Here is an 18,011-nt window from a genome sequence, read left to right as displayed (position 1 = left end):
GTTTTATTGGAGTTGATTTGATTAATCAAATGTGTTTATGGGTAACATGCAATAATCAGTTTTTAAAATTCTTTCATATGACATTTTTATATACTACATAAAATATTAGTAGTTTTAAAATACATTCATATATATATTTCTAAATTTAATTTAGTGTAAAATCTTGATACATTGTGTCAACAAACTTTGTGTTTTTGTAGAAAGTATATATAAAAAAAAAAAAGCAAATGAAAACAACAATACTAAGCAAGATATATTTTCAGTGTTTTATTAAAAATGACCTAAAGCATTTCCAAAAAAATAAAATATTACAGAAAATACATCAAAAAAAGTCCACATCTTAGGATGGACAAAATTTGTTGTCCTATACATATACTCTAGTTCATAATTTCAGTTCTCAAAAAAGAACTTAACACAAATGCCAGACCTTTTCATGTAGATCCAAAGGCACTAAGATAAAAAACACTAAAACTCTACAAATCTTTATCTCCCACAACGCACCACTGTAATGTGTTTTATAACAGTGCTTAATTTAAACTGTAAGTATCTGCATCCCTTAGTTAGAAAACACATTTAAACAGGCAAGTTGTTCACTGGCAGTGTTCCTTGGACTGATGGGATGAACTATGGAAAACACGCTAGTTTGAAATACTGTAAATAGTTGTGTAGTTGCTCCCAGTCTTGTGCAGTTCTTTCCCAGCTTAAAGCTGTTTTTTGCTTTGTAAACCGAGGGCTCCGGACATGCAGTACGGGATGATGCTGACCGTGACGAGGGGAACGGTGGCGCTCTTGCAGAAAGACAGCAGGTAGAAGAGGGCAGCCGTGTGTGTGGGAGGCTTGATGGTATCGAAGAGATGCAGCAGAGACAGAGAGGCGATGATAAAGGCTATCCTGACCTGAGCGCTGCTGCTCTTCTTGCTTTCCGTGTACAGTGGGGAGTGAAGGCCGAGTCCCAGACCAAACAGGGTGCCCATGTTTCTCAACAGGCTGGCGAACGGTGTGGTGTCCAAATGGACCCAGGCTGGATTGACGCACCACCGCTGGGCTTTCTCAAGGGTCCACAGCAGATCCACACCCAGAGCTTTGAGAAGCAGGTACAAGGCCACCGCAAAAGAGAGCAGGAACAGTGTGATGTTGAAGTAATTCTTTAGACTGGCACTGTAGATCCATTTCTGTCTGTTGAAGGCCTCGGCAACAACCATGCCTGTGAAAAACAAAGAATAAAATTCATTCATTTTATTACCTCAAGCCATTTGTAACATTTTTGTCCTCTTTAACCGGTACACTACTGGTCAAAAGTTAGAATAATCGCAATTTGTGTTTGTGTGTTTTCAAAAGAAGTGTCTTATTCTCGCCAAGGCTGCATTTATTTGATCTAAAATACAGTAAAGATTGTAATGTTTTCTATTTCAAAATAATTTATTCCTGTGATCAAAGCTGAATTTTCAGCATCATTACTCCAGTCTTCAGTGTCACATGATCCTTCAGAAATCATTCTAATATGCTGATTTGCTCCTCAGTTATTATCAATTATTACTGGTGCTCAATTAATTACTTTTAATTAATTTATAATGGTTCTTAATATAGTCTATGTTGGAAAAAAAAGTTTTGCTACTTAATATTTGTGGAAACTGTGATGCATGTTTTGTAGGATTCTTGATGAATAGAAAGCATTAAAGAATATAATAATAGAAATACTTTGTAATATTAAATGTCTTTACTGTCCCTTTTGATCAGTTTAATGCATCATTGCTGAATAAAATTATTTATTTATTTATTTCTTACTTACCCCAAACTTTTGAATGGTAGTGTATCAGTCTCCAGAAAAATATTAAGCAGTAAAACAAACATAATAAATGTTTCCTAAGCAGCAAATCAGCATATTAGAATGATTTCTGAAGGACACGTGACACTGAAGACTTGAGTAATGATGCTGAAAATTCAGCTTTGCATCACAAGAAGAAATTACATATATTAAATTAGAAAATAGATATTTTAAATTATGGTTTTCTGAACCGCTTACCTGAAATAACTCCTGCGAAAACTTGATGTGGGAAATGAGCGGCGATGAAGACTCGAGAGAGACAAACACAGACCTGGACCGTCCAGAAGAGCGTCCAAAGTGAACCACGCAAGTATCTGATTAAAAAACAGATAGTACATCATAAACATACTGCAGAGGCAACTATCTATTTTGAAACAGAAGCGGTGTGAAAACAGTCTAATTGTGATAAAGATTGACTTACAGGCCCTTAGACGAGGTTTTCTTCTCTTTGCTTAGCATTATGGCAAGGATTGAAGTGACCAATGTGTAGTAAACACCAGCAGCCCCCATAGCATGACCAGATGGGCTTCCTGCATCAAGAAGCAGCTAAGTGATCAAAGTGCTCTTTGGGTGTATGATGGAACAGGTGATAAATGGATTAGTATGGAACTTTAGAGGAGAAAGACGCACCTGGGCCGGTCTCACAGGTCATGGGATACTGCTCAATATGTGGCGTTGAGCTGTTGATGTAGTAAGAAGTCTCATGGACCCACCAGTATGGACGTTCTCCAAACAGGATTTAAATAGATGAATAGAACAACATTAAAATTCAATTCATGATTTCATTTGACAGTAAAAACTTTATTGGTCCTTTTGCTTACCATTTGAAGACCAGATTGAGCCAGTCTCCTATCACAGCCACCCAGATGAGCTTGATCCCGACTGATTCTTTCAGATGGAACCAGATGGGAAAGAAGATGAAGAAGGTGTTCCTCAGATCTGCCGCAAAGGATACGAAAAGAAACCATCCTTGGGCATCTTTGTAATGGGTCTGCAGGTATTGGGTGCTACTCACTCCAAACCCGTGCAATGTGTCCATCACAGCATTCATGTTTAGACTTTCTCTAAGGCACTATGTGTTATAGAGCTGGTCAAGAGTGATAGTCCTCCAGCGCCTGCCTGTGGTTTTTATACTAGCAGACCCACTACCACAACGCATGGACAAAACGATCTTTGAACCTTGCACATGTGTAATAAAACACAGAGTGGAACAGAAAAAAAAACGTCAGAGTTAAGACCGTGTTTGTCCTGTCAGAACAGATAACGCACAAACAAGTTCAAGAGAAAAAGGACATAGAAAAGACGTAGCAGTGAGTCATTGAACTAATCTATGACCTCAGAAACACATCCAACCTCTGTCAACATCTGTAACTCTATTTCTAAATATATCCTATTTTATATATGTGTGTGTGTGTGTGTGTGTGTGTGTGTGTGTGTGGTGTGTGTGTGTCTGTACTAATAAATATAAAAATGTATTTACTAATAATAAGATATATAAATATATCTATTAATATTCAAAAATCTGTCTATTTGCATGATTTATAAAGCATTAGGTTATGAGTGATTCTTACAAATAATATATATATATTCTATATATATATATATATATATATATATATATTATAGATATATATATATATATATATAATATATATATATATATATATATATATAATATATATATAATTAGTTATTAGAATCAAATAATTAGTTATTAGTTTCAATATATTTAAATTTTACCGTATTGTGTATAAATGTTACTCTTTTAAAGGGATACTCCACCCCAAAATGAAAATGTTGTTAATCACATTAATCACTTACCCCCATCGTTCCAAACCCGTAAAAGCTCCGTTCATCTTCGGCACACAATTTAAGATAGTATTCTGACGACGACTTTCATACCTTTTATGGACCTTGACACTGTTATTTACTTGGCAGTCTATGGGACAGTCACAGGCCTCCCGGTTTTCATCCAAAATATCTTAAATTGTGTTCCAAAGATGAATGACAACGACATGGGGGTAAGTGATTAATGACAAAATTTTCAATTTTGGGGTGGAGTATCCCTTTAAATCATTTTTGAATTTAAATCAGCATAAAAACAGTATTACAAGTGTAAATACTTTACAATTGAAATAATGTGCTGTTGTAAAACAAGTTTTATTTTATTTATTTTGACAAATCAAGCACGTGTTGTGATTATTCTATAGACCTACGTCATTTTTGACTTTTGGAAAAACTAGAGCAAAAATGTACCCAAACAAAAAAGGGGAATCCTATTTAGGAGATAATGTCAGTGTTATGGGAACCTGTTGCTTTCAGACTGCTTACATAGGCACTTGCTGATTTGTGTTGAATTGGTTTGTTTACATGTGTTACATAAGCAAATCAATCATTACTTTGATCAGTGATGCTTCAATGACAAGCATAACTGTAATCAATGCAAGGCTTTTTGTTAGTTGTTAGTCATTTGTATCTGATACTTGTAGTGTTTGTTCATCTTTCCAAATGCTTACAGACCATCTTTGCACAAAAAAAGAAGAAAATTATAGTGGTGTTTCCTGGTACAAAACGCACTGTAAGGATTTTGGATTTGTCACTTTTCAATATGCTAATCAATATAGCTCACTCCCGTGTTTCTATGATATTTTGGTGCCAAGACAAGAGTGGGGCCCAAGGACTTCACACACTTCCCCAAATCCAAACCTTTGTGAAAAAAAAGTGTGCTTAATTGTATTGAATGATATGGAAGTCCGTTTCCAACATTAAATAAAAAATTAAACAAGGTAATTGCGATTTCTTTATCTCACAATTCTGACTTTTTTTCTTGCAGTTCATAACTCGCAATTGTGGAAAAAATAAATCAGAATTGCAAGATATGAACTCGCAATTATGAGAAAAAAGAAAGTCAGAATTGCAAGATAAACTTGCAATTCAGTGGAAAAAAGTCGCAATTACCTTGTTTTATATTTTATTCAGTGGTGGAAATGGGCTTCCATAGAATGCGCACTTATAGTGTACCTACAATCTTAAAAGTATTTTATTTTATTTTTTTTTTAATTACTTTTAGATAATATAATATTAATGAAATAAAAGGCCACTTAATGGTAGGCCTACTTAAAGAGAGAAACTGTCATGTCTATATTTCTTAAAGGGATACTCCACCCCCAAATTAAAATTTTGTCATTAATCACTTACCCATTTCATTCCAAACTTGCCATTTTGGAGAATATCTGCTGAATGCAAGCAGTGTACGCTCTTCTGTGTCAGCCACGCTGCACGGATGCACTGTTTTCGTTCAAATCAAAGTGTAAATAAACGTAGAAAACGTATCCTTGTGTCGCGGCTGACACAGCAGAGCATGCGCTGCTTGCATTCAGCGGATATTCTCCAAAATGGTGCTATGGTGATGCGGAGAGACACAGAGGAGACGAATTGTTGAATAAAGTCGATGTTTTTGTTTACTTCGCGTACAAAAAGTATGCTCGTCACTTCATAACGTTATGGTTGAACCACTGATGGCAGATGGACTATTCTGACAATGTCTTTCATACTTTTCTGGACTTTGACAGTGTAATTTACTTGGCAGTCTATGGGACAGTCACAAGACTCCCGGTTTTTATCCAAAATATATTAAATTGTGTTCCGAAGACGAACAGAGCTTTTACGGGTTTGGAACGACATGGGGGTAAGTGATTAATGACAAAATTTTAATTTTGGGGTGGAGTTACCCTTTAACACACTTAAGTACACTTTCAAATGTTTTGTTGTGCTTTAAGTTTACTTAAGTTGTTGTGCTGACTAACATAGTAAAGCTCATGTAAAGTACTTGATTTTATTTTTAACCATAGTGTGTTATTTAAGATTATAGTTAAAGGTAATATTTTAATAAAATGTAACTTAATCGTTACAAATGTGTACAAATATATTTAAATACACAACATACACATTTCAATAGAAATGCCATTCAAGTATATTTTAGTTTATCATAAACAATAATGCTCGACATTACATTCAGCTCTAACCAAAGATAGAAGAAATAATTATATATAAATACACATAAAGATGTATTTAGGTGGGTCAAAAAAACACTCTTAAATTCAGCTAATTGCATCTAATATAAATGTAACCTATTATATATTTCCCTTTAACTGTGAACAACATGCAAAAAAGTTTCCAAAAACCTTACATTCAATTTGCATGCAAGTATATTCTTTTAAAGTATGTTATACTTTATAAATATGCTTATATTATGCATAAGCGAAGCCCAATCTGTTTGTAAGACACAATACCATGAAGTACACCAAAACAAAATATCACAAGTCAGAACACAAATGGTTCAAATAATTTGTCATACAGGACAGTATGGTTCATTCTTTTTCCCATTTGCAGATTGACAAATGATCACAAGCCAGACAGAACCATTAAAACTAGAATATTTGTATTAAATGTATCATTCCAGTGACATCACAAAACTAATCAGTCTGTCCACTCAGCATTTTATCAGTATATGTCCCATCAGCGTCATCACAGGTGAAAGGTCCTGAAATCGAGGGCCTCTGAGTCCTCCAGTCAACATGCAAACAAAACCAATCCATCTAGCCTTGAATAAAGTCCAACTAGAAAAGAAACGGTTGGATGAAGCCTGGCAGGCTGCCTTCATATCTGCAGTTTGATCCCCATTCCTGTGCCCTGTGTCTGTCCTCCACTTTTCCAGGGTGACCGTCCCGATCTCAGACTGCAGAGATGGACCTGCTCCACAGCTGGGGAGTGAACCTAGCTGTCCATTTGCAGACGGAGTACCTGGACTATGAGAATCTGTTTCAGTGGGTGTCCTCTGTGGCAGATCTCCACACCACCTTCTTTGTGTTTTTTCCCATTTGGTTTCATCTGCGCAGAGACATAGGTGTTAAACTCATCTGGGTGGCTGTGGTTGGAGACTGGCTAAACCTCGTGCTGAAGTGGTGAGATGCTCATCGGTTTGTGTATTGTTAATCCCTTAAAACAAAATTTTGAAGTAGAAAATCATATTTTCTTGTAAAACGTACTCCAGTAATGTTGGTTTTATTTACATCTTAAAAATCATTTTTACAGTTTAATAAATTGGTGCATTATCAGAAATATTATAAATGAAATACTGCAGCACAAATAATTAATAGAACACAATTATTTAATATTTATGTAATAACTAATATTAATAGAAATAACTCATTTTTAATTGATAATTTAATGTATAATATTTCCAGTAGTTCACATATTTGATTATTAAAAAAAAAAGAATCCAAAAAAATCATTCTTTGAATTTTTTTTTTTTTTACAGTTAATAAATTGGTGAACTATCAGATATATTATAAATTAAATATTGCAGCACAAGGAAAACATAGAACACAGTTTAATGATTTATAATGAATTAAATAATATTTACTTAATGAAAAATAATTGTAATATTAATGTTTAAAATTAATATGAATAACTTGATCATTGAATTTATAATATATCTGATAATGCAATTCATACAATGTATTACACTGTAAAAAATAATATTTCAAAGTGACAAAAAAACATATATTGGAGTATGTTTTACATTATATTATATTATTTAATTTAAATGAATTATTATGATGCATGTTTTCTTTCCTCTACAATTAAACGAATGATTTAAATGATTTTTAATGATGCATTTCAATATTATTTTATGATATATTCATAGGGTGCTATTTGGTGAGAGGCCCAGTACTGGTGGGTGCATGAGACTAGGTTTTTATGGCCCTATAAATCCTGAACTGCAGCAATTCTCCATCACATGTGAAACTGGCCAGCCCGCCGCACCAGGTATATTAAAACTATTTATTGCACAACTATCTGAAATACTTGATTTTGATGGGTCTGTCACAGCCTTTTGTGGTCAAATGGTTCTGTATAAAGGCTTTTTACTCTACAGACTCTTTTTATCTCACATAATAAAATTATTTCAACTAAAAATCATCATTTCATGTCTGGTAAGTAGCCTAACCTTTTGGGGTTTACTTCACAAATAAACCATGGCTGATTGAACATTACATCCCCTTCTTATTACATTCATTATGTTGTGTATGAATCTCCAATTAAAACCTGTTACTCTCCAAATGGGTATTTATGCAATTTAAGCAAGGTAGCTGTTCTAATCTTTCATGTGGAAATGGATCTGTCGCTGGTTATCGTATTGTTCCAGTTTAAGGGCCGCCTTTGAATGAAGTTATAGGTATTACTTACTAATATTACACATGTTGGCGAGTATCCATATATTCTTGACCTGAAATAGTACCCTGTATCAGTTAAAAAGGCCCATAAATGACATGTCCTGAACTGATATTTTATCTAAATGGCTGCTGGTATTTTGCCTAAGCTGGTTTGCTGGTCTTATCTTGTTCCAGCTGGATTTATCTGGTCTCCCAGCCTGACAAGTGTCCTCTAAAACCAGCCTGAGAAACCAGCAGACCAGTTTAGGCTCTCTGATGTATCTCTAATCAAACAACATTTGCTTTTACCGCACAATCTCTGATTTGATATTTTCTAATCTGTTATCATAATTTATGTTTGTTTAAATGTTGCCCCGTGTTCACCAATGTGTGTCTGGTTCTCGCCTGTTAGGGAGCCCGTCGGGTCACGCCATGGGTTCTGCGGGTGTTGGGTATGTGATGGTTACAGCAGTGCTTTCCATTGTCGCTGAAAGAAAACCACCTCCTTTACAATATAGGTGAGTCTGAGACATCTGTGCTTGATCATCTAAAGAAAACCACTCTTTTAATATAACGTCTGCTTTCAGATTTTTGCAGCTGATGCTCTGGATGCTTCTGGGTTTGGTGGAGTTACTGGTGTGCATGTCTAGAGTCTATCTGGCAGCCCATTTCCCACACCAAGTTATCAGTGGAGTTATTTCAGGTAGGTATCTTCTTTTTTTCATATGTGGGGCAGTGATGCATGAGAGTGTTCAACATGCAATAAAGGGAAAATTGATTAAAAGTCTAATTTTTTAGAAATGTACTTTTTATATTCATGTTGGTTTAGAAAAACTTGTATACCATTTTCAAGAAAACTTTCTAATGTCAAAATGTCATGTAGTGTAACCATTAGGTAAAAAATAAAATGTTACACCTCTAATACATGTGAGTGTACACATCTCAATTATTATTTAAAAAAAAAAATGGTTATAATACATTTTTAATGTAGAGTAAATAAAAAGATATGTATTTTTTTATATAAAAGTATCATGAATTAATATATTTTTGGGAGTAACACTACATGACATTTTACAACCAGAATCATTGATATTTTAGTATTGTTGAGATACTATAATTATAGTTTATATATATATATATATATATATATATATATATAATATATATATATATATATATATATATATATATATATATATATATAGTTTTTTCTTCTATTTTGCAATTTGAAAAAGAATGATTTTTAAAAAATGAGCATAACTATTTCCACTTTATATAGTGCATCAGTGCTTTCATAGATGGTCTTTTATTTCCAGGTATAATTGTAGCAGAAATATTTTCCAGAGTGCAGTGGATCTACAGCGCTAGTCTGAAGAAGTACATCTCCGTGACTGTGTGTCTGCTCTTTTTTGCGGTGGGTTTTTATTTGCTTCTGAAAGCTGTGGGTGTGGATCTACTGTGGACATTGGCAAAGGCCCAGAAATGGTGCATCAATCCAGACTGGGTCCTTTTTGACAGCACCCCCTTCGCCAGCCTGCTGAGGAACATGGGCACACTTTTTGGTCTGGGGCTTGGACTTCACCTGTCAGGCTACAATGAAACAGCAGGCCGGAAACACAGCAGCGTCTCTATCAGGACAGGATGCATTGGTGTGTCATTGGTGCTGCTGCAGCTCCTAGACAAGATGACATTTTCCGCAAGCAACAAGTTACTTTTCTACCTTCTATCATTCTGCAAGAGCGCTGTGGCTTTGGTGCTTCCCACTGCACTCATTCCTGGAGTCATATGTTGGATTTCATCAAAAAGCAAGCATGAAAAGGACATGTAGTGCTGATTTTCAAGTTAAATGCAGTGGCTTTTAGCAAACACTTTTACCGTGCGCTCTTTATAAAATACCTCAGATGGCATGTACAGGATGGGTGGCTTCAAAACTTCATTTAAAAAGTTTTGAGCTGCCCTCTGACCATATATACATTTAAAGAGAGAGAGGGGATCTTTTAGAAATGTAGTTATTTGAAATGTACTTTGTATTCATATTGGTTCAAGAAAAAAGGTACCTTTAAGGTTTTTTTTTATGTTTATAATGACTGTAATGACTGTTAAAAATTAATTGTGTATGAGTGTTTTTTTTTTATTTTTAATTCATAAAAATTAAATTTTTGGGAGTCGCACCACATGACTTTCATAACCTCAACTTTGCTTTTTCATAATAGGTATTTTTCTGGTAGTCATCTAATTGACTTTGACAATCATTGCAGACAAATGATTTTCAAATATTAATAAGCAGTGTAGCAGTTTTGTGAAAAATAATTTCAATATTAATAAAAGATTATGAGAAAAAAAAATCTGTATATGATATCAATAAAACATGTTGTCAGATTATATTGCCGTTTCCATAGATATATCAGTGTGTATTTTACAAATTGTAACTGTATGGTTTTGCTAGTACTTGTGTATTTAAATGTCTGAAACCTAAAAAGCGTTATATGATTGAAAACACTGAATATTTGTGACGGACGCTCAGTGCGTCCGATCTGGCTCCGCGGCAGCCAAAGCAGTTGATGACGTAATGCACTGAAAGTTCTAATCACACTGTTGTGATCGTACGCGTTAAAGGGTTAAAATAACTTTATAGAAATAATAAAAAATTATGGAAAACTGCTTAATAATTCATTTGAAAGAATTGCATCCTTTTAATGGAAATCATCCTGCCTGTGATGACTATGATGAATTTATATGGCTGTAATCAGCTCTTTAACAGATCTTTCCCAGATTACTTGAGCTTGTTGTTGACAAGTCTTCAGATTACGGCTCCTCTCACTGTATCTTGTTATCTGTGAATGGTTTTAAAGGCGGCTGGTCCATTCACTGACTAACTTTCATTCACATCTTCCGTTCAAAGGTCCATCAGTCATGCTCTGTGCATAAGGCTGGGATCTGTACATTGTTCATATGGCAGCTGTTAGAGGGATCATTCAGCTCAAATCTTATATAAGATTTATAGCACCATTCATCTGTGTAATATTTGGAGCTACACATTAATATCCTACCAAAAACTGGGTTTAGATGAACAAACAGCAAAATTTTCACATTAGATTGGATATTTTTCTTACAAATGGATATTTTAATTTTTCCAATATATGTTTCAATTATATTGTATTACTTCATATATTAAGATTATAAGTGCTTACATGCAGTAATAAATGTAGAATATCTCTTGGTGTCTTTTTATGACTTTAATTATGGAATATTGTCTCTAGTATATAATTATTATTATTATTTTTTTTTTTTTTTATCCGTTATCCGTTATCCGTTACCAGTCTGAATGAATGCATGCATATCTTTCAGATTTACTTACTGACTATTTTAACTGCACACGATGTTGCATAATGAAATCATGTTTACAGTGGTGTCTGTTTCTGGTTCACTTATACTTTTCAAGCTTATCACTGAAGCCTCTGTTCCAGTGAGTGCAGATGCAGAGGCTTCTTACATTAGTGCACTGTAAAAATATATATATATATATATTACATTTGTAAATAATAAAAAAAAAATATGTATACGTATATACATTTTATAAGAAAATAGTATTTCAGCCGTTAAAAATGTAATGTTTAATTTAATGTGTTACTTGTAGTTTCTTTAGTTTAATTGTGAAATTTAATAGTAATTTCTGAGTGAAAGTGTTTAAAAGTAAGTTCTACACCATTTTTTTCAGTGTATGAAAAGTATTGAATGCATTGTATTGAAAAAGTGGGTTTTAAAAATGTATTAAATTTTTTTAGAACACAAAAGTTTTTCTTTGCATTGTTTAGTTTGTACAAAAATGTTTGTTCATAATAATGAAAAAAAATATGAACAAACTTTTTTTTTTTCTGAAAAAATTCACAATGATTAATTTTCCCTTCTGAGATCTGCTTTTAAATATTAACTTGCATTGCCTACTTTTCTCTAACCTCTTATACATGTTTAAATTTTGTTCTTCTGCAAGGGTTTGTGACGGGCGTAGTAGGCCAAAGTTCAGAACATTTTGTTTATGCGGCTTGTGGCCTGGAGAATCTGTCCAGCCCGTTACATCACAGACTGCACAAACATCCTTATCAATGTTTTTCACTCCTTACTGAAGGTTACAGGTTGGACGTGTGCTACACAGCGCTGTTCTGTCCCAAACAATGCACCAGTTGCTATTTGGCCATTGGCTGTATAAAAAAAAAGAAAGAAAAAAAAAAGAGTAGTTAACACATAGTTAACATGCATTATTTGCACCCTCATATCATCCTAAACCTGTAAAACTTTTATTTCTTCTATCAGATGGTGAGATGTACTTCCATGCACACTTGTGAAAAAGAAGTACACATTAGCATACAGTACTAATAAAAAAAGGAATATGCTTAAGTAGGAACTAAATAATGTTTTCATGTTATTTACAATTCAATGAATATGTATTATAGTTTAAATTCATTTTAAATGCAATTAGTTCAAATTTAAAGTTATTTTCTGACCTACTTATGTAGGACATCAGTACATTTTTATATGCAATTTCATAATTACAGTACATATTGTTAAAGCATACTGCCCCATGATTTTTAGATCAAATAACATTTCCACAAAATATTAAGCAGCAAAAACTTTTAAGCAGCAAATCAGCATATTAGAATGATTTCTGAAAGTATCATGTGACAATGAAGACTGGAGTAATGATGCTGAAGATTCAGCTTTGCATCACAGGAATAAATTATATTTTAAAATATGTTAAAATAGAAAATAGTTATTTCAAACTTTAAAACATATTTCATAATATTACAGTTTTTACCATATTTTTGATCAAATAAATGCAGCCTTGGTGAGCAACTTCATTAAAAACATTTAAAAATCATAATGTGTCCAAATTTTGGTATATTTTAGAATATAGTGCACAAGATGGATTCGCTGCTTTCATAATTCATTTATGTTGGCCTTGTGTCCTTAAAAGCTTCAGTCCCCATTCGTTGCACTGTAAATGTGAATTTATGTAAAAGCACAACCAGCATATTCTTCCAAATATCCTATTTTGTATTCCATAGAAGAAAGAAAGTCATTCAGGTTTGGAATGACATGAATGTGAGTAAATGATGACAGAATTTTAAAAAATGCTGCAAGAAATCACAATACACTTGCACTGTAATCATATGATGTTTTGCTTCCACCTCAGCAATCATTCCCTCCTTATCATTTTTTATCACTGTAGTACAGAGTCTTGAGTGGGTCTCTTCCTTTTTGTACGCACTGATAAACAAGATTTGGCCAATGGACTTCTGCATACATGATACCAAGAGTCATTTAAAGAGAGGTAAGGTTAATGACTGCTTGAGCTGTTTTCCGCTCCATTGCATGAATGATCTGTAATAAAATGGCAAAAGCTTATCCAGACACACACACACACACACACACACACACACACACACACACAGCCAAGTCAAGGGGGTCACCTTTTCCAGCTGACGTAGTTAAAAGAAGATGGCACAATCCTGCTGCATAAAAAGAGTTGAGCAAGTGCTGTCCATGCGTAACAGTAGTGAACGCTTATGCTCACAGACCTGCTGCGCATGCAGGAGGACAGGCTGTTCAGTGGAGAAAAAGTGGGCCTCTAATGCAAACTGTCCCATTTTCTTGTATAAAACATAATACAATGATGATTTAAAGCAATAAATTGCATGTTGTGAGTGTATTATTATTTATTAGCTTAAAGGCCCCCAAAAATGACCCCCAACATACACAAAACAAATGACCCTCAGGCCATCCAAGATGTAAATGAGTTTGTTTCTTTGTGGGAACAGATTTGGAGAAATTTAGCATTCCATCACTTGCTCACGAATGGATCCTCTGCAGGGAATGAGTGTCGTCAGAATGAGTCAAAACAGCTGATAAAATAAATAAATAAATAAATAAATATTCAGTCATGGCCAAAAATATTGGCACCCTTGGTAAATATGATCAAAGAAGGCTGTGAAAATTAATCTGCATTGTTAATTCTTTTGATCTTTTATTAAAAAAATTCTCAAAAATCTAACCTTTCATTGGATAATAAGAATTTAAAATGGGGGGAAATATCATTATGAAATAAATGTTTTTCTCTAATACACATTGGCCACAATTAACGGCACCCTTTTATTCAATACTTTTTGAAACCTCCATTTGCCAGTTTAGCAGCTCTAAATGTTCTCCTATAATGCCTGATGAGGTTAGAGAACACCTTACAAGAGATCAGAGATCGTTCCTTCATCCAGAATCACTCCAGACCCTTTAGATTCCCAGCTCCAGTTTGGTGCTTCTTCTCTTCAGTTCACCACACTCATTTTCTGTAGGGTTCAGGTCAGAGGACTGGAATGGCTATAGCAGAAGCTTGGTTTTGTGCTCAGTGACCCGTTTTTGTGTTGTTTTTGAGGTTTGTGTTTGGATTATTGTACGGTTGGAAGATCCAAACATGGCCCATTATAAAAGAGTCTGTTGGTATTTAATAGAATCCATGATGCCATGTGTCTAAACAAGATGTCCAGGACCTCCAGCAGAGATATAGGCCCCCAACATCAAAAATACAGCAGTATTTTCCATTGTACACATGGGGTACTTTTTATCCCTGTGTTCACCAAACCCATCTTGAGTGTTTGATGCTAAAAAAGCTCATTTTTTAGTTTCATCTGACCATAGAAGCCATTCCCATTTGAAGTTCCAGTTGTGTCTGATAAATGAATGCTGGAGTTTGTTTTTGGATGAGCTAGGAGAATTTTTCTTGAAACCCTCCCAAACAACATGTTGATGTAGGTGCTGTTTGACAATTAATATTTTTGTTAGGTTTTCTGACCCCGAGACTATTTTCTGCAATTCTCCAGCTGTGGTCCTTGGAGAGTCTTCAGCTACTCAAACTCTCCTTCCCACTGTGCATTAGGACGATATAGAGACACGTCCTCTTCCACGCAGATTTATAACATTTTCTGTTGGTTGGAAATTCTTAATTATTACCCTGATGGTGGAAATGGGAATTTTCATTGCTCTAGCTCTTTTCTTAAAGCCACTTCACTAATTTGTGAAGCTCAGTAATCTTTTGCTGCACATCAGAAATATATTCTTTGTTTTTTCTCCTTGTGATGGATGATTAAGGGCATTTGGGCTTTGTTTTCCCTCCTCTTTATATTTCTGTGAAACAGGAAGCCATGGCTGGATAATTTCATGTTCATAATCACCCTGGAGTGCTTAAAATTGTGAATATGAATGGGAATATATACTTCAGAGATATTTTACTCATAAGAATTTCTAGGGATGGCAATAATTATTTTACTCATAAGAATTTCTAGGGATGCCAATAATTGTGTTCAATGTGTATTTGAGAAAAACATTTATTTCATAATGGTATTTATCCCCATTTTAAATTCTTATTATCCAACGAAAGGTTAGATTTTTGTGATTTTGTTAAATAAAAGATCAAAAGGATTAACAATGCAGATTAATTTTCACAGCCTTCTTTGATCATATTTACCAAGGGTGTTGATATTTTTTGCCATGACTGTATATCATAACACATTTTAACGGCTACAATACAAGTCCGTTGTCCATAATATTGCTTTCTCTAGTAAAAAAAAAAAAAAAAGTCATCTCATTTGAATCAGGAGAGAAATATGCCCAGATCAAGCACTGTTAAGTCAAAACAGTTCTAAACAAATATGTTGATGTTAATGTGAGAGAACAACAGGGGATGGACTTTTTCACTAGAGGTTTTATGGATTATAGACTGGTATTTTAGCCAGAAGTGATGTCTTAAAGATACTGCAAAATGCCTTCATGATTGGTTTCTTAGAAACAGGCAGCTTTTCACTTCACAAGACATTAATTGATGTACTGAGTAATTTTAGTAAATTCTCTAAAAATAAAAATCATTTGGCATTTTTTGACTTTTTTTTTTTTTTTTTTTTTTTTTTTTTTTTTTACAAAATAATGACATTAACAATTTGATAAATATAACATTTAATAATTTTGTATTAAAAACTATTTTAAATGTGACTTGCAGGTCCAGTTACTTCTTTGGTTAAACACTTTATGAACCTTAAATAAACAAACACACATTAGAAAAAAAAAAGTGTATCAGATTTTAAACTCTTTAATGTAGAAAACAAAACATTATAAAGCATATGAAAATACATAAACAATTTCCTTAGTGGCATTTTTAAAATCACAAATAGAAAATAAATACACATCTAAATTTGTTTCTGACAAAGCAAGGATGATTTGTGACCCTGGACCACAAAACCAGTCTTAAGTGTCAATTTTTCAAAATGGAGATTTATACATCTTAATAAATAAGCTTTACATTGATGTATGGTTTGTTAGGAAAGGAAAATATTTGGCTAAGATACAACTATTTGAAAATCTGGAATCTGAAGGTGCAAAAAAAATCTAAATATTGAGAAAATCGCCTATGAAGTTCTTAGCCATACATATTACTAATCAAAAATTAAGTTAATTTAAGTTAAGTTAAATTAAGTTAAATTAAGTTTTGATATATTTACAGTAGGACATTTACAAAATATCTTCATGGAACATGATCTTTACTTAATATCCTAATGATTTTTGGCATAAAAGAAAAATCTATAATTTTGACCCATACAATGTATTTTTTACAAATATACTGACTTAAGACTGCTTTTGTGCTCCAGGGTCACATTTGTTTTGCAAGGAAGAAAATAAAATCAAAGGCTATAAAAGACAGTTAAATACATGTACATGAGATTAATATTACACACACATACATAAGTCTAGCTCACAATGGCAATGGTTTATTGCAAATTTATTGGGGCAATATGAGCATTACTGCTCATATAACATTTTAGAATACTGTAAAGGCTCATCATGGGCAGTGGTGCTCCTTCAGTCACTCTATAAAGAAGAAAAGGTTTCATGTGATGACCTCAAAACAGAAAAGAAACAAAACAAGCTGATGTTACTGAAACCAGTTTCATGTCATTAAAAATGGCCTCGCTGCAAATATATAATATGCCTGCAGCGCCATCTGTAGAGTTTGTGCACGTTATATTACTATTTTGTTATTTACAACCAAATTCAAATGCATATTCAAAGTTGCATCATTGTTATAATGTTTAAACATTAAAATAAAGTATTGATTTCATGAGAACAGAAAAGAACATTCATGTAAACATGAGAAATAATGTATATATATATATATATATATATATATCTATATATATATATATATATATATCGAGATAGTATAATAGATTAATCACATAAAACATTGCGTTTGAAATATTAAAAACTAGGGCTGTCAAATGATTAATCACGATAAATCACATCCAAAATAAAAGTTTTGTTTACATAATATATGTGTGTATACTGTGTATATGTATATGTATTATGAATACACACACATGCATGTATATATTAAGAAGAATATGTTATGTTTATATATTAAATATATTTTATATATAATATAAAATATAAGAATATAAATATATAAATGTATATACATGTAAATATTTTCTAAATATATAATTTATGTGTGTGTATTTATATATACATAATAAATATACCCTGTACACATACATATATTATGTAAACAAAACTTTTATTTTGGATGTGATTAATCGTGATTAATCATTTGACAGCCCTATTAAAAACACATTTTCGCATAACATATAATCAAAACGTTTTTGTACAACAACATTTGTATTAGAACAGTAGGATCAGCTGTATAAAAAAACTTTTTTTTAATTATATTATTATATTATATTGCAAAATAAAAAAAAAGTTTGAATCCATTTTTATTTCACATCATCTTAAGGGTTGTTGTAGTATAAGAAATAAAATCATTGTGAAATGAACAAAACGTAGGTTTCATATTTGTGCAATGTTACATAAAATCCACAAATAAGGATGTTATTAACCAAAAAGTCATTCTAAACGTCTGTACTCGACGCCCG

The 18,011-nt window shown here is 33.1% G+C and overlaps 2 protein-coding genes across 2 annotated transcripts; one reads left to right on the top strand and one right to left on the bottom strand.

The window, feature by feature from the left end:
• Positions 1 to 252: 252 nt before the first annotated feature.
• Positions 253 to 2,946, bottom strand: LOC109087246 (glucose-6-phosphatase catalytic subunit 1-like). Its single transcript, XM_042767066.1, has 5 exons — positions 2,646 to 2,946; positions 2,456 to 2,564; positions 2,247 to 2,355; positions 2,024 to 2,139; positions 253 to 1,204 (listed from the first exon to the last, which is right to left on the bottom strand). The coding sequence occupies exons 1-5, from the start codon at positions 2,874 to 2,876 to the stop codon at positions 702 to 704; spliced, it is 1,068 nt and encodes a 355-aa protein (XP_042623000.1). The 5' UTR covers positions 2,877 to 2,946; the 3' UTR covers positions 253 to 701.
• A 3,480-nt stretch (positions 2,947 to 6,426) lies between these two features.
• Positions 6,427 to 10,422, top strand: LOC109087249 (glucose-6-phosphatase catalytic subunit 1-like). Its single transcript, XM_042767061.1, is given in 7 exon segments — positions 6,427 to 6,789; positions 7,536 to 7,557; positions 7,560 to 7,583; positions 7,585 to 7,657; positions 8,456 to 8,561; positions 8,631 to 8,746; positions 9,360 to 10,422. Coding segments are annotated over 7 exon segments (1,071 nt in total). The 5' UTR covers positions 6,427 to 6,571; the 3' UTR covers positions 9,872 to 10,422.
• The last annotated feature ends 7,589 nt before the right edge of the window (positions 10,423 to 18,011 follow it).

The sequence above is a fragment of the Cyprinus carpio genome, chromosome A12 (assembly GCF_018340385.1).
Source record: "Cyprinus carpio isolate SPL01 chromosome A12, ASM1834038v1, whole genome shotgun sequence".
Classification (NCBI taxonomy): domain Eukaryota; kingdom Metazoa; phylum Chordata; class Actinopteri; order Cypriniformes; family Cyprinidae; genus Cyprinus; species Cyprinus carpio.
The sequence above is the reverse complement of the archived record's forward strand: the minus strand, read 5'-3'. Positions and strand labels throughout refer to the sequence as shown.